This window comes from Natator depressus, chromosome 6, assembly GCF_965152275.1.
Source record: "Natator depressus isolate rNatDep1 chromosome 6, rNatDep2.hap1, whole genome shotgun sequence".
Classification (NCBI taxonomy): domain Eukaryota; kingdom Metazoa; phylum Chordata; order Testudines; family Cheloniidae; genus Natator; species Natator depressus.
In genome coordinates this window covers 49,834,143-49,858,290 of record NC_134239.1, presented here as the reverse complement: position 1 = coordinate 49,858,290, position 24,148 = coordinate 49,834,143, and the positions used below count along the sequence as shown (strand labels likewise).

Genomic DNA, 24,148 nt, shown 5'->3' with positions numbered 1-24,148 from the left:
TAAGCAATAACAAAGACAGCAAAATCTCAGGTTCTTTTTAATACCAAATGTCTTAATAGCAGGAAGAATGGTGAGGCACTTTGGAGCCTAACCTATTGCTTTTAAAAAAACATCATGCTTGCTGATGTGCCCTTTGAGTTTCCTTTCTCTTGGATGAAAACTAGGAGGGAACAGCAGATTCTTCTTCAAGTGATGGTCCCTTTGTGTATTCCACGTATGGGTATGCATGTGCACCATGTACCCGAGTCCAGAAATTCTTCAAAGTAGTGTCCGTTGGCCCATACATTCACAGTGGCTCTCCTTGTGCTCCCAACCAAGGGTATAAGAGGCAGTGCTGGTTGATGCCTCTCCAGTTCCTTCTTACTGCCACATGGCCTGAGTCAGAATTGTGTTCTCCTTCACTTTTGTCCCTTACATAGGGGGCAGGTATAATAGTCATGGGGAGGCTAAGCTCCTGCCACCGGACTCCAAGTTGCGGGTTTTGGTGGTTTGAATGGGGAAGTTTTTGCTTATTATTATGCATCATGCAGGCTCCGGGGCAGCTGAGGAGATGGTATGTGCTATTCAGCTTCCTGGGTTCATCAGTAATCTCCCTGAACTCCAGCACATGCCACCTCCTCAGCCTCCCCGGAACCTGCAGGGCAGATATCAAAAGCTCAGGTTCTTTGGGAAGAGACAAGAGCTTTTCCCGCAGGACGACTTGGGGGCTCAGGAAGGAGGCGTGGTGTGGCTGGGGCAGCTCCAGCCATCTCGGGGATCCTCTGCAGTGGGGGAAGAGAGCGGGGGACTCCTCCAGGACATGGGGGTGCGGGAGGCTCCTCTGGGTGTGAGGGGCTCAGGGCTCCAGCCCACAGGGAGTGCAGGAGGGGCTTGGGGCTCCTCCAGGCGGGGGGGCTCGGGGCTCTAGTCATGGGGCGGGGGGACTCTACCCACCACGGTTCCATAATTTATGAATAAAACATTTGTAAGTAGCTATATTAGTAAATTTGTAGTTAGTAGTTAACATTTTTAGTATAGTATAGAGTGTTTCTTTCTTCCCATTTGGGGAACCCCTCCCCAGCTCTGGGAATATGCCCAGATTCCTGGATTCAAGTATTGCATCTCCTGCCCTTGATCCTTCTTCATCAGTGACGAACAATCAACACTGTCTGTACTACCTGGTTGGGGCACATGTCTCTGTGAAGTGTCGCTCCTTTCCATCTAGGATTCAAGAAGCCCAGGAGTTTTGCCTATGGAAACACCTGGTGGAGAAGGGTGAGGCCCCTCTCCAATCTGGTCCAGGAAAACCACCCTGTACATCGGCCTCAACTGACCAGCAGTGCCCCTCCAAGCATGTGCCTTGGAGTGGAGCCCTCGATATCTAAGCCCAAGGACTGTGCTTCCAGGGCTTCCCATGAGAGTGGAGGGTGCTTTCATGGGCGCAAGGACAGATCCCCCTTGAGGACTATCCATAAGAAATGCACTTCTTCCTCAAACCTGTCCAGATCAGATGAGACATCGTGTATGAAACCTAAGGAACCAGCTCCAATAAAGACCCCCAGAATGGAGGGCAAGATGAGTAAAAAGGATGAGTGGCTGGTTCCATCAGTCACCTTATATTGAAGTGTAAGCATAGATATTCACTGGTTCCATCTGCGAGTGCTGGTCTGGACCCATCATCAATACTGTCTTGTCTATCTGAAGACCAGCTGGTCACTGCACATGCACAGGATCCATCAGACTTAACTGCGGGAACCCCTCGGACCCTGTGGTGTACCAAGTATTATATAACATGGGAAGATATATTGCTTCCTTATCCACAGTCTCTGCTTCTTTCTGGCCTGGCCCTCCTGAGAGATGTCCTTACTCTGGAGAAATAGTCTACAGCACTGTCCCAAGAGCTGTCTCACTTCCAACCATCTGGCAGAGTGCCCTGGTACTGATGGCACCACCACTACCAATGGAGCAGAACTCCGAGTCAGATGAATTAGAGGAGATGGCCACACCATTATCTCTGTGCCGGCAGTTTAGCCCCAATAGCCAGTTGAGAGGTTACACTTGTCATTCTGCTGGGTATGACCCCCTTCCCCTCCCGGGACAGCTGTTACGAATTTCCTTGGGGTCCTCTGCAACCAACTGATCCTTTTTTCTAGCCTTATTGGGATCTGTGGAATCCTTATGGCAGTCGTCTTGACCTTCAAGAGTCATACTCGCTCCTCTCTCACCAGCCAGTTCCTTTGGTGTACGAGGAGGAGGAGGTGGAAGTAGATCTGCAGGTGCCAATGGTTCTGACGGGCACTTCTGCTTCATCCCCAGATGAGGCGATCACTCATTCTCCTTCACTGCCAGATGACCACCCCCAGTACCAGGAGCTGTTACAAAAAGTTGCCACTGACCTACAGATCCCATTAGAGAAGATCCAGGATCCTCATCGCTGGCTTCTGGCATCTTTTGGCCTCGGGACCAAGTAAGGTGTCCCTGCCAATCAATGAGGCCATACTAGATCTGGCTGGCATGGTATGGCATGCTTTGGCATCCTGTGCCCCTACACCAAAAAGGGCCAAGAGACAATATATTATTCCTACTAAAGGGGCTGAATTCTTGTTCTCCCATCCTTCCCCTGACTCTCTGTTGGTTTAGGTAGCTGTTGAAAGGGCTTGGTCACACTATCAAAGGGCCACCCTGGCAGATAAAGTCTCTAAGGGTATGTCTACACTACGAAATTAGGTCGAATTTATAGAAGTCGGTTTTTTAGAAATGGGTTTTATATATTCGAGTGTGTGTGTCCCCACAGAAAATGCTCTAAGTGCATTAAGTGCATTAACTCGGCGGAGTGCTTCCACAGTACCAAGGCTAGAGTCGACTTCCGGAGCGTTGCACTGTGGGTAGCTATCCCACAGTTCCCGAAGTCTCCGCTGCCCATTGGAATTCTGGGTTGAGATCCCAATGCCTGATGGGGCTAAAACATTGTCGCGGGTGGTTCTGGGTACATATCGTCAGGCTCCCGTTCCCTCCCTCCCTCCGTGAAAGCAAGGGCAGACAATTGTTTCGTGCCTTTTTTCCTGAGTTACCGGTGCAGACGCCATACCACGGCAAGCATGGAGCCCGCTCAGCTCACTGTCACCGTATGTCTCCGGGGTGCTGGCAAACACGGTACTGCATTGCTACACAGCAGCAGCAACCCATTGCCTTGTGGCAGCAGACGGTGCAATAGGACTGGTAGCCGTCCTCGTCATGTCCGAGGTGCTCCTGGTCACCTGTGTGAGGTCGATCAGGAGCGCCTGGGCAGACATAGGCGCAGGGACTAAATTTGGAGTGACTTGATCAGGTCATTCTCTTTAGTCCTGCAGTCAGTCCTATTGAACCATCTTATGGTGAGCAGGCAGGTGATACGGATTGCTAGCAGTCCTATTGCATCATCTTCTGCCGGGCAGGCAAGAGATGAGGATGGCTAGCAGTCCTATTGTACCATCTTCTGCCGAGCAGCCATGAGATGTGGATGGCATGCAGTCCTTCTGCACCGTCTGCTGCCAGCCAAAGATGTAAAAGATAGATGGAGTGGATCAAAACAAGAAATAGACCAGATTTTTTTTGTACTCATTTGCAAACCCCACCTCCCTGCCCCCCATCTAGGGGACTCATTCCTCTAGGTCACACTTCAGTCACTCACAGAGAAGGTGTAGAGAGGTAAATCTAGCCATGTATCAATCAGAGGCCAGGCTAACCTCCTTGTTCCAATAAGAACAATAACTTAGGTGCACCATTTCTTACTGGAATCCTCTGTGAAGTCCTGCCTGAAATACTCCTTGATGTAAAGCCACCCCCTTTGTTGATTTTAACTCCCTGTAAGCCAACCCTGTAAGCCGTGTCGTCAGTCGCCCCTCCCTCCATCAGAGCAACGGCAAATAATCGTGCATCTGAGTTCAGAGTGCTGTCCAGAGCAGTCACAATGGAGCACTCTGGGATACTCCCGGAGGCCAATACCGTCGAATTGTGTCCACAGTACCCCAAATTCGACCCGGCAAGGCCGATTTAAGCACTAATCCACTTGTCAGGGGTGGAGTAAGGAAATCGATTTTAAGAGCCCTTTAAGTCGAAATGAAGGGCTTCACCATGTGGACGGGTGCAGGTTTACATCGATTTAACACTGCTAAATTTGACCTAAAGTCCTAGTGTAGACCAGGGCTAAGAGATTGGACCATCTGTAGAGGAAAATATTCTCCTCTGCAGGCCTGCAATTTTGTGTCGCTAACTATCAAGCGTTGTTAGCAAAATATGATTTTAATAACTATTCCAGGCTTGTGGACTTCACAGACAAGCTTCCCAGAGAAGACAGGACCTAATTTCAGTCTCTTCTAGATGAGGGGAAGCTAGGGGCAAAAGTAGCCCTCCAGGCTGCAACAGGTGTGACAGACATGGCTTCCAGAAGTTTGGCCACTGGTCTGGTCACGAGGAGGGATTCCTGGCTGCAATCATCAGGGTTTCTAAGGGAGATCCAGAACACCATACAGGACCTCCCTTTTGGTGAGTTGAATCTCTTCAATGAGAAAATGCATGAGTCTCTGCACTCATTAAAGGACTTGAGATCAACTCTGCATTACTTGTGATTTGTACTCTGGTGCCCAGGAGGAAGCACCAGAGGCAATCATATAGACAGAGGGCACCCTGTCTTCATGCATCTTATTTATGAGCTCACTGTTGAGCCTCCTTGCAAACACCAAAAGATCAGAGGCCTTACTTCTTAACCTCCTCTACTGCCACAGCCTCTACTCTCCCTCAACCACCAACCAAGAGCCACTTTTGACATATTGGTCAGGACCCATGAACCACCACTGAGGCCAATCACTCCGTCCCCTATCATCATTTTACACTCTTTGCCCACAGCTGGAACAAGTTCACTATGGACAGCTGGGTTCTGGAGATTATCCACCAGGGATACTCCATAGAGTTTCTCTCCTTGCCACCTCACAAACACCGCTTTGGGGACAACTCTCACGCAATAATTCTTCAATGGGAAGCAGAATTCCTTTTATACCAATGGGCTATAGAGCATGCCAGACTCAGTATCATGGAAGGGGGTTCTGCTCCTCGTGCTTTGTAATCCCAAAAAAAGATGGAGGGTGGAGACCCCCCTGGACCTTCTGCAACTCAACATCTTTTATTTGAAAGCTGAAGTTCTGGATGGTTACACCAACATCTATAATCCCTTCCCTTGAGGGAGGTATGTAGTTCGCAGCTCTCAACAGGAAGGATACGTATGTCCATGTGGACATTCACCCATCACACAGGAGGTTTTTCTAAAAGGGCAGTTTTGTTGGAAAATCATTCCAACATTTTTTTATCAGCTTTAATTATAGGGCTTGATTTTTCAGCCCTAGGTAGTCATTCATTGGTGCCTACTCTGCATGCTCACCACTGAAAGTTCTCATGCAAACAGCTCATTTGCATATACTCCTAGGCAGACAGACATCCATAAGAGATTTGAAAGGGATAGATGCTTTGTTTCTCTCTATCAGGGATTTACATATGTTAGTACATTAGAAAGTGGGTCCATGTGATTGCATATGCAAAATGTATACTTACGTAGGGTTTGAAAATCAGGCCTTAGCTGGTTACTTTGGGAAAGAAGGGATAAGAATTATTGATTCACTTAATCATCATTCTTAAGGAGCACGTGTACTGAAGTGTAAAAATGACATTGTGGGATTACATGCTTATGCCTGTCAGTGACTTCATATCAAAAATGTTTAGTATGCAATTCAAATAATTGTTTTTTCTGTCTACCATACCTGCTAACACAGGCTGGGATCAGAGAGTCCTGCTGGAGTCTTTCTGCCTAATGCAGCCTTACCAGTAAGGGATTCTGTTAGCCAAGGATATTCCCTGTTACACCTCTGTAACCCTACTTTCTTTAAATTCTGTCTCCAGTAGTTACACATTCATTGTCTTCCGATAGACTGCAGAGGTGTAACTGAGAATTTAATCCTTCTCTTTAAATTTAGTTCACAGTTGTGTTGATGGATGACCCTCCCTCCCTTTTCCATCACTGTGTTGATTTTGTAGAGCTATTGGTCACTAGAGTCATTAGAAACGACTAAGTAATGAACAGGTTTCTCGCATGGGAAGCAGAGGTTGAGTGACATGGGGTCATTGTACTATAGTCACTTTTCTGTCCAAAAATACCTTTCGAGCCCAGATATGAGCATGGAGAAATATCAGTTATGGGATTTGTTCTTTCCCAGCCATGAGTATTATTTTTGAAGTAGATACCATCATGCAACATGAGGTAATTCATACGTAATATATATAAGGCACCTGTTTTGTTTCCTCCCACATTTCACAGTGAAACTTCTCTTTATGGAAGTCAGTTAACTTGTTTGACCATTGTTAGAAGTGTGTGTGTGTGTGACAGTCCCAGACCTAGGCATTTTTCTGCCATAGGTGAGCTGCAGCATGTGCTCCCTTCCTCCCGCTTCTCTGTCCAGTCTATCCCAGTTACTTTCATTATTGATTTAGTGTAACACTTAGCTTTTAAAATGTCCATTGTGATAACTTTTAAAAACTCTCCCTAGTGCACTTTTAATATCCTTTCATTCCTTTTATATTCTTTGGACTGTACATGTCGGTTTAGTTTTTTCCTTTTCCCTTCAAACTTTTCTCCTGAAGGGTTTTGTGACAGGGTGATTTGCCCCTTTAAAGGCTGGAGGCCTGGAGCTGGCTAGCCTTGTACAATTAGCCCTGCCTGCCACAGCTGGGATGAGATATGGGGTTTAATTAGTAGAACCAGCTGGGTAAAGAGGAGCTGGTTCTCCTGTAAAGAGCAGCAGGAATGAGAAGGGGGAGATAAACACTTTGTTTATGGAGTCTGCTGAGGGTGAGTAGCTGTAGCAGGGAATCCTGAGTTTTCAGGGGAAAGGGCTTTAGGAAGAGAAGGCCTGGGAGACGCTCAGCAGGAAGACTGGGAGCATAGACTTGAGGGGATTTGAGAACTTTTTGTTCTGTATATTTTGTTATGTAAATGAATCCATCCTCAAGGAGGGGGATTGCTTAATTTGAGAAGAGATTGTTTTGATAATCAGAGATTCCTGAAAAGTGGGGAAACTGAAGCAGGGGCCCTACAAAATGACCTGAGGCCATAAGAGGAACTCAGGAGATGGCTGACTTGTTCTCCCTGCTTTTTTCATTTTTCTGTGTTTGAGTTTTCCTCGGTCTTTTCTTCCCTTTTCCACAATCCCCCATCAATTTCCCCCTTCTGTCTTTTCTCATTCATCCTTCATGCCACCAGTATATTTCCCCCTGTTAGTTTGACCCTCGTTTTCCTTCCCCTCAGAGACTATATTACTTGTTCTCATATTTCCCCTTTCATCCACCCATGGTCAGTTCACTGCAGATACCCAGAGCCACTAATTAATCCTCCATTCATGAGCCATCCACTCATGGCTTGTTGTTTTTTTTCTCTCGTTTTCCCTTCACTGCTCCTGCTCTCAACCAAAGACAATTTGAAGAAAGAGCCAGTGTGTTTTCTTTAAGAGTATTGCTTTTCTCCCTCAGTCCACATAAGTCAGTGAGAAGACTTCAGGGAGATGGGGTAACCTATCTCATCCACTGGAAAACAAAATTGAGATACTAGATCTCTAGTCTGGGTGACTGAGGGTATGTCTGCACTACCCACCAGATCGGCAGGCAGTGATCGATCCAGCAGGGGTCGATTTATCACATCTAGTCTCAATGCGATAAATTGACCCGCGAGTGCTCTCCCGTCGACTCCTGTACTCCACCGCCACGAGAGGCGCAGGCGGAGTTGATGGGGGAGCGTCATCAGTCGACTCACCGTAGTGAAGACACCGCGGTGAGTAGGTCTAAGTACATCAACTTCAGCTACATTATTCACATAGCAGAAGTTGTGTTACTTAGATCGATCTCCCCGCCCCCAGTGTAGACCAGGGCTGAATGTACTGACTTGAGTTAGTAACTAGTCTGCTTAGAGAGAGCTAAATTTTAAACAGCTATTCAAGACAAAATCTACTGGAGGTCACAGTAGAGAGACTGTGCTGCAGTCAGGAAGGGAAAGTGGCATGGCACTGGAGAACGGCAGTGGAGAACACTAGGACCAGAGAGATGAAAGGGAGGAAGCTGTGCCTGAAAGAGGGCTTTCTCACTTTCTTTCAGGAAAGTATTTGTTTTTGTTCTGCCCCCTCTGACTTGTTGCCTTAAACCAACTCATGGTCCTACATGGCCGGTACGGTAATGGCTCTGATTCTTCTCTCTTGCCCTGCTATAGCTGGCTGTACCATGGTGGTGGATGGGCAGGTTGAGGGTATACCTGAGGAGCCTCTCGATAGTAGGCATCATAGGGAGCATGGGAGGAGGAGTGGGAAATGAACTACTCTGGCTCGCTATCTGATTCTCCACTAGAAAGTGGAGGTGCATGGCAGAGTACCAGAGAAGATTCCTGCTCTTGGAGCAGACTTGGTACCCAAGTTCCAGTGCCAAATAGGGGAGACTGTTATACAAGATACTTTGAGTGCTCTTGAGTGCTGGAATTCCGGCAGTGACAACCGACCTGATGCCATTGGCAGTACAAAGGGAGTCAGGGATCTTGCCTGCACTGAACTCTCCAGTGCTGGATGGGGCACTGATGACGGTGCCAAAGGTACAGTGCATACCAGCAGCATGTTCTTACTGGAGTGTTCTCTGTTCCTATCTTTTTCCATCAGTATTGTTTGCTTGGTGCCTGTGCCCATCAGGTCCTTAGGCATGTCAGTGGTACCCACCTCTCCAGATCTTTGTGAGCCATGGGTACCGGACTTTGAGTGTCTCCGTGCTGATGGTAGCAGCTTTTAGGAGATCTCCTATGTTTTTCCTATCTACTGCGGAGAGATCTAAGGGCTCAGCAATATCAGCCCAGAGACGCTCCAGATGGGTCTCGAACTGCATTAAACAACGTTTTCAGGTTTGCAACATGACACCTCCAGATGGTATTTGCATGCACTCCATGAGGTCAATCTCCTCATCCGTCACCTTCCTCAAGAATGTCCCTATTTCAGAAATCTGTAGAGCAACAACTTGAGTGTCAGTCCACACCTTTGCAGAACATTATGCGATTACTGGGGACTCCACCTCTGATGCCATCTTTGGCTCCACAGTATTGTCATCTGTAACTGACCTGACTCTGAAGACCCAGCCCTCCTGTGTGGTTACTGCTTGGGAGTCACCTACAGTGGAGCGTCCATAGGGACATTACGCAAAGAAGAAGTTACTCACCTTGTGCAGTAACAATGGTTCGAGATGTATGTCCCTATGGATGCTCCACAACCGAACCTCCCCCTCTGGAGTTCTTGTTTATGGCTCTGTGGTAGACAAGGAACTGAGGAAGATTATCCCATGTGCACTGGTTCTCCTTGTGGCAAGGTAGGAGGAGAGACAGCACATGTGCGGGCCTAATGGACACTACCACCAAAGTTCTCTGATCAGCAGTGCCAAGATGCAAGCACACCTACAGTGGAGCACCCATAGGGGGGCACATCTTGAAGAACCATCGTTACTGCACAAGGTGAGTAACTTCTTCACTATTGTGGCTATGTTAGAGATATTATCCAGATGAGGTGCAGGATATTCTGTAGCTTTTGCTATCTTCTTAGTGTGGTAGTAGAGTGGCCAACTTTCTGATTGCAGAAAACTGAACACCCTTGCACCACCCCTTCCCTGAGGCCCCTTCTCTGCTCATTCTCAGAGGCCCTGCCCCCTCACTCCATCCTCCCTCACTCCGTCGCTCGCTCTCCCCCACCCTTGCTCACTCACTTATTTTCACCGGGCTTGGACAGGAGGTTAGAGTGTAGGAGGGGGTGAGGGCTTCAGGGTGGGGCCAGAAATTAGGGGTTCTGAGTGTGGGAGGGAGCTCTGGTTTGGGGCAGGGGTTTCAGATGCAGAGGGGGCTATGGGCTGGGGCTGAGGGGTTTGGAGTGTGGGAGGGGGCTCAGGGCTGGGGTAGGGGGTTGGGCTGCAGCAAGGGGTGTGGGCTCTGGGAGGGAGTTTGGGTGTGGGAGGGGGCTCAGAGCTGGGGCAGAGGGTTGGGGCTTGGGAGGGGGTGAGGGGTGCAGGTTCTGGGTGGTGCTTACCTCAGGCAGCTCCTGGAAGTGGCCATCATTCCCCTCCGGCTCCTAGGTGGCAGCATGGCCAGGCGGCTCCGTGCGCTGTCCTGTCCGCAGGCGCCACCGCTGCAGCTCCCATTGGCCGTGGTTCCCAGCCAATGGGAGCTGGGGAGCCAGAGCTCAGGGTGGGGGCAGCACACAGAGCTCCCTGGCTGCTCCTGAGCCTAGGAGCCAGAGGGGGGACATGCCGCCGCTTCCGGGAGCCGCGCGGAGGCAGGGAGCGTGCCTTAGCCCCGCCGACCAGTCCGGTCAGCAGTGCTGACTAGAGCCACCAGGATCCCTTTTTGACCCGGTGTTCTGTTCGAAAACTGGATTCCTGGAAATCCTGTGTGGCAGGGATCAATGACTTTTATTTGAATTGGAGAAAGTTTTTCTTTAAAATTTTAATTTTTGTATCTGAGAACCATGAGAATGTGTCTTTCATTTTTGTGTGGTTTACACCTGTAGCATTTCACTCTATCAACTAATTTCAGTTACATAATTATGCCATACTTTGCATTCTTGGTAGCACACTTTATTTATTTTTATGTGTGTTGTGGTAGTAACTGGAGGCCCAGTCAGAGATGTAGACCCCATTATGGTAGGCACTATAATCACCAAGTAGCAAAAAGATGATCTCAAGGCTAAAGTGCATTGGTAGTTCAATTTTAAAGTATCAAAATTTGCCTTTAAATCTGAAAGGATCTCTTGAGCAGTGATGGACTAAGGCTGGATTGAACAAAGGACAGTTAAGGTCCTCATCCTGCAAATGGGTCCCCAAGTTTTGTAGCTAACCCCCATATTAGACATGCACAACAGGAATTTGGAATTCAGAGTTTCTGAAGGGTACTACTTGGTTTTTTTTAGTCTATTACCTTGCCCTTCTTAGGGACAGATGAGCAAGTCTGAGAATCCATGGTATTGGTAAATCCAGGCTGTTTAGCCTTTACATTTTTTTTATTTAGCTGGTAGTGATTAAGGCACGGAACTGGACAGCGGGAGGCCTTGGTTCCATTCATTTCCTGTGTGACTTTGGGCAGTTCTCTTAAGCTATCTGAAGCTCATTCTGGGCCTAGGCTTTATATGCTGCATAAAGTAGCCACAACAAGCCTGGGAAGCATTTCCCTAGCCCAGGAGCAATGTAGGATTGAGAAACTACCCTCCCTCACAGCCCCTGGTCTAGAGTAGTGGTCTCCAAACTTTTTTGATTGCACACCCCCAGGGAAAAAGAAAAAATTGCTGCAGGCTTGCCGCCGAAGAAAAAAAAAGGAAGAGCTGTTATGTAGAAGAGCTGCCACAGCGCACTTCCTGCCGCGCACCCCCAGGGATCGTCTTGCGCACCTCCTGCGGTGCACGCATCCCACTTTGGAGACCACTGGTCTAGAGGCATACCCTTACTGCTCAATGCTACAGGGATTCTTGGCTGTGGGACAGCCAATAAGAAGCTCTGAGGAAACTGCTACATGTTAGAGATGCTCTTGGAGCTGATCTAATTTATGCTAGGGGCCATCTTGGTCCCTACAGTAGCCCAGAATCCAGATATCACAAATGTCTTCTCTTGACTACACCTTCTTCACTGTCCATCTCAGCAAGTGCAGCACAGGATCAGTTTCTGTCTCCTTTTACTCATCTGTAAAATGGGGATAATACACAGATTTATTGTTGCTAAATTTATTAATGCTTGGGAAGCTATTGGCTAGCCTTGGTTGGAAGACATTATAGAAATTCAAAGTAGTATTGATAATAGTAGTCTCTTTCCAAATCCCAGCTCTAAAAGGTAATCAGTGAGATTAAGTTGAAATAGTAGGAATATCTTTCTAATGTGCAGACGCTGATGCATCGTATTAGTGGCTATGTCAAGTTCTGATGTGGGAGTTCTTATTCTGGACGCTGTTTTAATTCTCACCATGAGGGCGTAATAAAATGCATATATTTATAAGTTTATGAATAAGAGTCCAAGCGTATTCTACAGAAAGCTATGCATGGTTTAGATTGTCAAAAAGACCATTCCTGTATCCATAGATTTTCTATGCAAATCTGTGAACCAGTGTCAAATCCATTCATTTAACTTAATATATACTCTTGTCTCAGTTTCCTTTGTATATTTTCCACCTATTGAGTATTTTGTTTTAAATTAGTGGGCTGAATTTTTATCCTCACATACCACTTTGTAAGAGTATTTTTTCATTAACAATTATAGCTATGTGAACATTGAAATGTTAAATGAATTCTAAACTGTTAATTATCAAGCATAAATAAGTACTTTTCTTTACATTGTGAGTTATTTTATAGATGGTGTATCAGGCATATGGAAGTAAAATCCAACTAAGTAATCCATGTGATCCCTCTCCCTCTTTTAGTTGATGGAGCAGTGGTCTTACCAACACAAAGATCTAGCGTTTAACTGCGGATCTTATCCTAACAATCAGCGGAGAATGCTGCAATGGAGTAATTATTAGTACGCCGTTTAGGTTTATGCTGTATGATGTTTAAGTTTGGGTTAGTCTTTGTAAATCTTACTCCTTAGAAACTGTATATTGCATTGCTGAAATATTTATAAATATATCCAAAATGGAATTGTGCAACAGCTAAGCATTCATTTGATTGTGAATGCCTAAGTCCCACTTCCTATTTGTAGTGTTTTCAAAAAGGTAATCTTCAACTTTCTGGTTGTTTGTTCTTCCTCTGTATGGATGTTTGCACTGGTTTTCACTGGTATCCATAGACATTTTCCATAAATAAAACCTTTGAAAAGTTGCAATGGTTAAAGAATTTATTTATTGTCATCTGCATAGAATTCGATAAAGTAGCTGGGGTTGCCTTTTAATGTGTTTTCCCCTTGTACAAAAAAAAATCTATTTTATTTCAGTGTAATTATCATAATAGAGGGGGAGTGGAAAATAATTGGTGCTTGCTTCTCATCCTTTTCAAACTGGAATATGGGTCATGTTCAGATATGCCATTTAGTGGCAGTTTGTCTAAATTTTTAATGTAGGCACGGTGTGAAGCTTGCTTATTGTTAGATGCACATACACTCTCAAATTGACTCTGACTCTGGACAGCATTGCAAAAGGCAAGCAAACAAATATCAAAAAGCATAGAAAGTATCTGAACATTGAGATTCAGCTATGCAAGTTTAAAAGCTAAGCACACTTATTCAGTAGCTCCCATTTCTTTCAGGATTTTCCCTTCACAAGTTCTAGTTGTTGAAATGCTGATATGAAGTATCTTTCCATGAATGATTCCCCTCCTCCCTTTCCAAATATAAATTTTGTCCCCTCTTAGCCTGCACTGCTTCTCCTTCCTTCAGTCCTGTGTTTGCTTGTTCATAAATGTAATGATTACAAAAGCAGAGTAACGTCTGAAAGACTATGGTGGTGGTGTTCACATGACTAATACTGTGAAAGATAGCAAGATTTTTTTTTTGAGCAGCTCCAGTCTACGCACAGTTGGTTCCCAGCTGACAGACAGAATGTGGGGTGGGCTTTGTCACCAGAACGCTGGGTACTGCATGCCCAGCTATGCTTGCAATTACACGGTGCCCAGAAACCTGCTGCTTATGTCAGGGTGCAGGCAGTTTAAACACATAGAAACTGGGTAGTTTTTTCCCTCTTTCTTCCTAGAAAAGGTTATGTAATGAGGGGATTGCTGCTAAAGTAAGAGAAAATGAAGTCTTTGTTAAATGCCTTAACAAAGAAAGAAGGTAAGCAATGAACTCAGAACATTTGATGTTTGAGAACTGATATTTTTCTTGTGTACCTTTAATATGATCTGCTTACTTATTGTATAATTAATCAGTTCTTTTCTTTTTTTCTTTTTTCAAAATTCTTGTGTGTCAGAGTATCCATTTAGGCAACTAATTTTTAGATCTAGTTGATACCTGACTTATTCATATTAGTTTTTTCTTAAACTTAGGTAGATATAGAAAATGTTCTGTTTTCTAAGAAATCCATCTGAAGATGAATGAGGATTTCCTCGGTCAATATTATCACTGTAAGCTCCTTAATTGCCCCCTCATAAGTATGGATTGTTAGATATAAAATTCTGACAGCTGGAAGGAAAGTATTGTTTAATTTTTAGATTTGATATAAAGGTACAGTAATTACTTGATTTGAAACTAAAAGGATGGAATTCGTTGAGATGTTTTCATGTCATTTTATATTATTTGTTTCTCCAAACAACCTTTTCAATAAGAATCTATAAGATCTGTAAAATAATTAACTAACAATAAAAATTAGTCCAACAGAGTTTAAAGCATGCACATTTGTTTCATTATTTTGTGGTGTAGTTATTTTTTATTGTGAAAATAATATAAATATTGCCATGTAAGAGGCAGCTAAGAAAATATCCACCCACTTACAGTTTGCAGATTGCCGGGGAAAAAACAGTTGGTTGGAATATTAATCATTTTGGGCATGAAAGAGGTTATTTTTTAACTCTTTCTGCATAGATATGTGCCTAAAAAAATCCTAATTGTGGCTTTGATAATTTTCCCTTTATTACCTTCACAAAGAAAACGTTAGTCTTTAATTCAAAAAGTAAAGACTAATTTTACTTGCAGCTATTTCTTTAAGAATATAAAATTGATATCAAACCAAATGTTAATTCCAAAATGATTATTAAAATCCTTTTTTTGAAGTATTCAGTGGGCAAAGGTAATTTTACATGAAACCTGGGAAATATATAAATGTTTTTTATTTGGAGTGGTATGAACATTTTTCATTCTTCTCAAACTTATCAATGTAAATGTGCTCAGAAATACTCATCCCATTCTGTCAATTAGTCCTCTGATATCTCCGCAATATTCAGAACTATTAAACCTCCTCCCCCCAAACCTTTCAACTTTTTTTACAATAAACCCTCAGTAGATAGATTCTAATTTTTCATGAGCTTAACTATGAGCATTCAAAATCTTAGTGTGGAGTCTTCATCCTGTCCATTTTGTGAACTAACAAATAATTCTAGGGGCCACATCTTGGTCCTGTTCGAAGCCAAATGCAAAACTCCCATTGACTTCAATTGGATATAAATAGGCAAGCCTGTACCTATAGTATCCACATTATTTTGTGTAATCTTTATTAAAAGAAAATATTTTACCTTATTTTAACCCATAAGATCTTATTCACAATCTGCCTCTCTTCAGTGGTATTGTTAGTGAGAAATATGCTAAATGTCCCAAGCATAGCTATATACAAACTGTACATCCATATCACACACTACATGTAGCATGGCAAGATAACAGAAAGTATTCTAAAGTGGCAATGAATAAAAATTGAAAAAGAAATTGTACCTTTTTGCAGAAGATTCAGACACACTCACTATGGAAGATTGTGTTCTTAATTTTTTTTAAGACGTTTGGGTTGGCCTTGAGCTGAATCTTTTAGAAGCATTGTGTCATACATTCAAAAGCACTTAAGTGGAGTTAGGAGCACAAGTTCCATCGACTTTCTTCTAAATGCATTTTTTTTATAAGTGGGCATTATGATATACTTGAAAAATCCCCCTCTCTCATAGGTTCTGTAGATTTTTGCCATTTCCATCATAAACTTAGCACTCTCTTAAGTCTCATCCTTCTTAACAGCCTTGTTGGTAAAGATCACTATTATTTAATTTTTGCTTCAAATAAAATACAGTAGAATTTAATATCAATTTCAAATCCTGTTCTCTATATGTATCTTTTTTGTTAATATTTATAAGAGAAAGTTTAACCTAAATGAGAGTTTCAACTACCTGGAATTTTGACTGTTTGCTATACTGTGTCATTTTATGATCCTCTTCAGAATCACTTGTCAGTCAAGAATTCTGGTGAAATTTTTTTGAGGAACTTCATTCTTTAAGCTGCAGTTACAATTGGTTAAAATATTCTTCATTTCCTGTCCTAAGATTGTGTGAAACATTGCTCTGTTATCTTAAGCACTTGTTGTGCTTCACCCCAGGGATGGCTGTATATTAGGGGAGGATGAAGTGATTTCTATGTATGCTAATATCTATATTAATATGTGTGTGTTTGTATAGTATGACATATTTGTTCTATTTTATATAAGCTTATGCTTTTAAAGTTTTGATTGTGTACTTAGTTATCCTTCAAGATGAATGACATTGTATACACGCAAAATATTATCTGGGGTTTCTTTCCTAACTGAAATATTATATAATTTTTGAAAATTACAGTCTGCATAGTCTTCTGAATTATTACAGGCTGCCTTTTATTTGTGATATCATTATTATTACTTTGCAGATTTAGATTTGTGAACTCTGGATTCAATCCTACAAACCCTCTGAGTCCCACTGAAGTTAACGGGCTTATTTTTCATAAATAAGAACTAAAATAAATAAGGGTTTTCAGGGTTAGACGTCTATTAGTTTATGAAATTAGTAGGAAGAATGATCAGATCTAGGGTGTGTATAAGATGCCTTTTATTAGAAAAGTCTCTTTAAACTGTATTTGAGGCTAAAGAACCCATTACTTTGAGAAAAGGAGAGTCTTGGGGCATAGTGTTTACTAATATAAATTGTCCCATAATTGCAGTGTTTTTCTAGTAGCATTTGCAGGATCAGGTTCCTGATTTGTATATTTTTCTACTAAAAAAAATTAGTTAAATGATTTATTGCTATGTTTAGATATGTCTTGGTATATTCTCCAGTGAATGCTTGTGGGAGCTGAAGTGAGCATATTACCTCAGGATACTGCACTCTCTGCTCTATATACAATAATAGGTGCAATAGAAATGCCTAGATTAGAAAAACAGACACCTAGGGATTATGTCAGTGTAAGAGTTCTAAGAGAAGAAGAATCTGTCCTGAATTTTTAACCTAGCAGATGGAGATAAGGTGACCGCTAACATTAAAGATTTCCAGGCTACTCCTGAACTGACAATGGAACCAAATTCTCTCTCTCTCAGTTTAGGTCTCTATAGGAAAAAGGAACCCAAAAGATACAGCATGAAAGAAGACGTTTCTGTGGATCAGTTCAAGTCCATGAACTTGTGTTAGGCTTCAAAGAAAGCTTGAGAGAGAGGGCAAATAGTGTCGATGAAAGCTTGGCAAAAAATAGATGTTTGCCATTACTATTCATTGATGTTTCCAGTATTGTGGGGCTTAACTATGTATTACAACCAGTAAGTCAAAGTATGTTGCATATGAAAGTGGTTTTCAGTTTTAATTACATTTTAAATATAATTCTGTTATTTAGCTTGATTAGATAATCAGTGAAGATAGTTTTTCTCTTTTACTCTAAGCACCCGAAAAAGGTGCCATATGTTGTTGAATCTTTTTAAGGAGTGATAAATATGCATAAATGATCAAATCAGATGTGATTACCATAATTGTTTCCCCCCTCCCCCTCTTAATACAGTGCCATTTAGAGAGGCTCCTACCTATTCAAACAGGAGGCGGAGGCCCCAAAGCACCTTGGCAGCACCTCGTGTCTTACTTCGTTCCAACAGCGATAACAATCTGAACATCAACAACATTCCTGACTGTTCAGCTTCATCTTCTGCTTCTTCACACCGCAGCCTTTCACCTCACCTACTTCAACAGATGCAGAATAATCCTAATGGAACTGTAAAAGCTGTTGGGAGTTATACCCCATCCTCTCGGAGTCGGTCACCATCATTAAACAGGGTAGGAGAGGATGCAAAAAGACAGCAACATAGGCACATCAGGTGATCTTTTTCAATATTCCCACAGCATGAAATATACCATTTTATTGACACACTGACCATGATATTCATGAATACAGATCTATTATAAATGTCCATCTTGGGGCCAGGGTTGATGTGAACATTTGAATAAAATCATATGCATTGGAGCAATGTCCAAAAGCTGAACTTGTCAACACCTCTAACCATTGCTTGCAGATACTCTTATCCACTCCATCCATTTCCTCACAAAGTCTGCGTAAATAGATAAACCTAGCAGTATGATCTGAAGGTTACCAAATCATGCTTTGGTGTCCTCTACCACTCCCCTCCTGTTTCAAGCAGGGTGTTAGTAGATCTGGAGACAGTTTTTCAGACACTTTCCAAATGTAACATTCTGATTTTTTTCAATTCCGAATGATCTTTTGTTTTGAATTTTGATTTTGTTTTTAAAAGGTTAAACTCAAAAACAAAATGAAACATTTCATCCAGAACAAACATTGTTTTACTTTTTCGGTTTACCAAAAAGTTTGAAATTTAAAATTTTTGTTTCCGGTTGACTCAAAACAATTTTTTTGTTTTCTATATTTTGGTTCAGCCAATGAATTGAAAAATCATTTCTTCACAGAGCTCTAGATGCAAGTAGCTTGAGAGTCTTGTATGGTTGTAATAGCTCTAATAAATCATGGGAAAACAGAGACTCTCTGAGGTAGTAGGGACCAAACTATCTCTTATGGCTGTAGTCTGCTTACTCTACAGTTGGGCGAGGGGGACTGTTGTCCATCAGGTTGTTGATGGAACCTGAGTCAATTGCTTTCTTCCAACCCCCTTCCCAGACAGCATTCAAGGCCAGTTAGAGGCAACATACTCAACTCCACAGCCTCTTGAAGTCCCATTTCCACTGATCTGGAGCTGAGCAGTATGAAAGAAGGAAGAAAAAGTGGAGGTCTGAGGAATTCCTGTGTGGCTGGTTAGCGGGGTTGGTGGGGGAAGAGCTGGGGAGGGGCAGCAGCTGGAGGCGGTGGTGGTAGGAAGCAAGCATCTTCTCCAGTTCCTACTTTCTGCAGGGCCTTAACACTTGAGGATTTTGCTGCTTTATTTTTTCCCTTTTGACTAGTGAGTGTGACCAAGTGGGTGCCTACCTATGGGCCGTGCCCACTGGATGAGAAGTCTTGCTTTATTGGAGAAAGGTGGATGCTGGCATACATTTTAATAGAACAAAATTGATAGATTAGGTGTGAATGCTTTATCTTTTAAAGAATGTCAGTACACGCCAAAATGCTGCCCTATAAAGGGATAATTACAGTTTAAGTTAGGGGGAGAGTGAGAGACTTAAATAGAATTTAAATACATTGATCCAATAAACTTAATTCTATTGTCATTCAAAATAATGGGCTTTCTCTGTCATATTTCCTGATCTCAATATGAAAAAAGAAAATGAATATTGTCAGGTAGCAGTGTTGGCTATTGTTGGGTGTCACTTTGATATTATGTATAATAGATTTATATCTAAATTTGTAGTCATTAGAGCAAAAGAGAATTTGGCTGAAGTTATTTTCCTATTACTTTCTTCCCTTACTTTGCTCCTTTTTTTCTTCTCCCCCTCTTCCGTTATGGGCACCCAGCTAACACATGTTTTCTGCTGGTGGTATTAGCAATACCACCAGAGATGTCTAATGTTGCAATCTAGAAAATTCACAACAGTTTTGCTTAAATCACATATGGCATTGACCACTTCATGAGATAGGATTCTGAACTTCATAGGCCAGTGGTCTGATCCAATATAGCAAAGTGTTCCAATGTTGTATATTGTAGTAACTGTGCAAAGTCATTCAATTATTACCTTAGGCCTCACTCCTGCATAGAGAACCACGTGGACAGATCCTTGTATCTATCTGGAGACTACACTAGGATTCTGCATAGATGCAGAGGTCCACCTGTTAAATTGTCTTTGCAGGCCAGGGACCCTCCTCTTTGTTCCTTCCAGTTAGAGGGAATGTGTTTTGCTTTCTCCAAAGGACAATCTAGCTAAAAACTATTTTAAAACTTGGCTTCTAATTAGAATATACAATGTTACTAGAATAATGTCTCTAGGTTCCTGGAATATAATTTGTTGATTTATGGAGCTGGCCAAATAATGCAAAAACTTTCTGTGAGTATTAATTAATTTTTTTAAATGGAATTGCTTTGGCTGCTCTCCTAATGTTCTGTTTCAGAGTAACAGCCGTGTTAGTCTGTACTCGCAAAAAGAAAAGGAGTACTTGTGACACCTTAGAGACTAACCAATTTATTTGAGCATAAGCTTTCGTGAGCTACAGCTCACTTCATCGGATGCATACTGTGGAAACTGCAGAAGACATTATATACACAGAGATCATGAAACAATACCTCCTCCCACCCCACTCTCCTGCTGGTAATAGCTTATCTAAAGTGATCACTCTCCTTACAATGTGTATGATAATCAAGTTGGGCCATTTCCAGCACAAATCCAGGTTTTCTCACCCTCTGCCCCCCCCCCCCACACACACACAAACTCACTGTCCTGCTGGTAATAGCCCATCCAAAGTGACCACTCTCCCTACAATGTGCATGATAATCAAGGTGGGCCATTTCCAGCACAAATCCAGGTTTTCTCACCCCCCCCCCCCCACACACACAAACTCACTGTCCTGCTGGTAATAGCTCATCCAAACTGACCACTCTCCTTACAATGTGTATGATAATCAAGGTGGGCCATTTATACCTTGTATACCTTCAGATCAGCGGCACTGCTATGGGTACCCACATGGCCCCACAGTATGCCAACATTTTTATGGCTGATTTAGAACAACGCTTCCTCAGCTCTCATCCCCTAACGCCCCTACTCTACTTGCGCTATATTGATGACATCTTCATCATCTGGACCCATGGAAAAGAAGCCCTTGAGGAATTCCACCATGATTTCAACAATTTCCATCCCACCATCAACTTCAGCCTGGTCCAGTCCACACAAGAGATCCACTTCCTGCACACTACAGTGCTAATAAACGATGGTCACATAAACACCACCCTATACCGGAAACCTACTGATCGCTATTCCTACCTACATGCCTCCAGCTTTCACCCTGACCACACCACATGATCCATCGTCTACAGCCAAGCTCTGCGATACAACCGCATTTGCTCCAACCCCTCAGACAGAGACAAACACCTACAAGATCTCTATCAAGCATTCTTACAACTACAATACCCACCTGCGGAAGTGAAGAAACAGATTGATAGAGCCAGAAGAGTTCCCAGAAGTCACCTACTACAGAACAGGCCTAACAAAGAAAATAACAGAACGCCACTAGCCGTCACCTTCAGCCCCCAACTAAAACCCCTCCAACGCATTCTTAAGGATCTACAACCTATCCTGAAGGATGACCCAACACTCTCACAAATCTTGGGAGATGGGCCAGTCCTTGCCTACAGACAGCCCCCCAACCTGAAGCAAATACTCACCAACAACCACATACCACACAACAGAACCACTAACCCAGGAACCTATCCTTGCAACAAAGCCCGTTGCCAACTGTGCCCACATATCTATTCAGGGGACACCATCACAGGGCCTAATAACATCAGCCACACTATCAGAGGCTCGTTCACCTGCACATCCACCAATGTGATATATGCCATCATGTGCCAGCAATGCCCCTCTGCCATGTACATTGGTCAAACTGGACAGTCTCTACGTAAAAGAATAAATGGACACAAATCAGATGTCAAGAATTATAACATTCATAAACCAGTCGGAGAACACTTCAATCTCTCTGGTCACGCAATCACAGACATGAAGGTCGCTATCTTACAACAAAAAAGACTTCAAATCCAGACTCCAGCGAGAAACTGCTGAATTGGAATTCATTTGCAAATTGGATACTATTAATTTAGGCTTAAATAGAGACTGGGAGTGGCTAAGTCATTATGCAAGGTAGCCTATTTCCCCTTGTTCTTTCCTACCCCCCCCCCAGACGTTCTGGTTAAACTTGGATTTATGCTGGAAATGGCCCACCTTGATTATCATACACATTGTAAAGAGAGTGGTCAGTTTGGATGAGCTATTACCAGCAGGAGAGTGAGTTTGTGTGTGTGTGTTTTGGGGGGGGGGGTGAGAAAACCTGGATTTGTGCTGGAAATGGCCCACCTTGATTATCATGCACATTGTAAAGAGACTGGTCACTTTGGATGGGCTATTACCAGCAGGAGAGTGAGTTTGTGTGTGTGGTTTTTGGAAAAAAGGTGGGGGGGGTGAGAAAATTTGGATTTGTGCTGGAAATGGCCCAACTTGATTATCATACACATTGTAAAGAGACTGGTCACTTTGGATGGGCTATTACCAGCAGGAGAGTGAATTTGTGTGTGTGGTTTTTGGAAAAAAGGTGGGGGGGGGTGAGAAAATTTGGATTTGTGCTGGAAATGGCCCAACTTGATTATCATACACATTGTAAAGAAATTGGTCACTTTGGATGGGCTATTACCAGCAGGAGAGTGAGTTTGTGTGTGTGGTTTTTGGAAAAAAGGTGGGGGGGGGGGTGAGAAAACCTGGATTTGTGCTGGAAATGGCCCAACTTGATTATCATACACATTGTAAGGAGAGTGATCACTTTAGATAAGCTATTACCAGCAGGAGAGTGGGGTGGGAGGAGGTATTGTTTCATGATCTCTGTGTATATGATGTCTTCTGCAGTTTCCACAGTATGCATCCGATGAAGTGAGCTGTAGCTCACGAAAGCTCATGCTCAAATAAATTGGTTAGTCTCTAAGGTGCCACAAGTACTCCTTTTCTTTTTGCTAATGTTCTGTGCCACTGTAACACCAACAGACCCCGGTTGTCGGCAGGCGGGATTGAACCGGGGATCTCTGGAATTTAGTGCATGAGCTAAAAGTCAAGTGGCGCTTAGAGCAGACTCATTAATTGCGCTCTCTCTCTCTCTCTCACAGTGGTCTCGGTGCCACTAAATGGGACAGAATACCACACCCAGAAGGTGTGTGGGTTACACAGCCATTGCTGTAGTTACCACTGAGATGTTGTGCAGTTATGAATGGGGGCAAGCACAGGACTCCCTCCACCAATTCTCTTCCTTGAAGTGTCACCAAGCCTTTACTTTGAGCTTGAAGGGTAATCTTTGTTCTCTCCCCTTGTGATTTGCTAGTGGTTCACATAAAACTGTCCCTCGCTTTAGTCCAAAAAGCCCCAGTCAATTCAACGAAAGTTTTTTGTGGCTTTCTGCAACCTAAACCAAAGAAAGCAAAAAGGAATGAAAGTGAGTAGCTTGCTCCAGCCAGTCCCCCAATAAACATACATTTTCCATAAATCAATCTTTCTGTGGCTCCATAGTGAGCACCTCTTGCTCCTGAGTGAGCTTTTTGCAGAGTTCTTCCCTTTCTCAGGAACAGCTTTCATCTCCCCGTTATCTGAAAGCCATGCCTGTTTACAGTTGTGATTAAACCCAGCTGCTCCACTTTCTTCCTCTTCTTGGATCTACATTAACACCTTCCTCTCCCTCTGTATGCAAGGAGTTTATACATCCCATCAGTGAGGGGAGGATGCCTGTGATAGTGATTGAAATGGGAAGTATTCACAAGAAAATCAGTCTATGAAAACGAAGAAAAAAAATAGAAAAGCCTTACTCCCTCCCCTCCCCCGCGAAGAAGGGAGGTTGAATCTTTTGATAGGTATGACATAAGAGGCTAGGATGTGACCTTATGTACAATTGTCCTGACCTATTTCATCCATCTGGTATTTTTCTTGAAATACTAACCAGCCTTCACGATTAAACTGGGATTTATTGGAATGGAAGATGCCAGCTAAGATTAAAGGAAGCAGCATCTGTAGTACTTGGTCCTAGCAATAGGGTTAAGGGAGATCCATTCTCTCAGTAGGAAAGGGGACTCTTAAATCACAGAAGTGATGATGGTTCATGTCCTAACTCATAAGGCTTGGAGGATTTATACTCTACCAGATTAGAAATCCTCTATACCATCCCATGCCAATGGGGGTTGAGTGTATAAGAATACCTGCTTTGTGTATATTGCAGGGCTGTAACTTGCACAGGATGGCTGATCTGGTCAGGACAGGGTGGCAAACCTGCTTAGTCCAGGCAATTAGGAGGTGCTGTTTAGGCCAAGGACACTCGTTATATAAGCATAGAGATTAGTGGAGATGAATAGAAGGAGATGGCTAGTGAGACCTAGGGTTACCACTACCTCTTTCACTTTAAGCAGCTGCCACAGCCTAGTGAGCTTTCACCAACAGACCTCCAGCCTGCACAGCCACTTGAAACATTAAGTGGAGTCTGTCTTTATTGGCATCAGTCCTTGGCACTAAAAGAAAAGAAGGAAAAATAAATCTAGAAAATGATCAAGTCTGAGATC

At 43.2% G+C, this 24,148-nt stretch overlaps 1 protein-coding gene across 4 annotated transcripts in view; it reads left to right on the top strand.

The window, feature by feature from the left end:
• SHANK2 (SH3 and multiple ankyrin repeat domains 2) overlaps window positions 1-24,148 on the top strand; it is a 615,311-nt gene that overhangs the window by 257,335 nt on the left and 333,828 nt on the right. For 2 of the 4 annotated variants that reach the window (XM_074955235.1, XM_074955234.1), the window contains one exon: window positions 17,464-17,773. In XM_074955235.1, coding sequence (XP_074811336.1) covers window positions 17,464-17,773 — 310 coding nt within the window. Of the gene's footprint in view, window positions 1-13,697; window positions 13,813-17,463; window positions 17,774-24,148 lie in introns of those variants that run through there. The other 2 variants (XM_074955236.1, XM_074955237.1) reach the window with 2 other exon arrangements.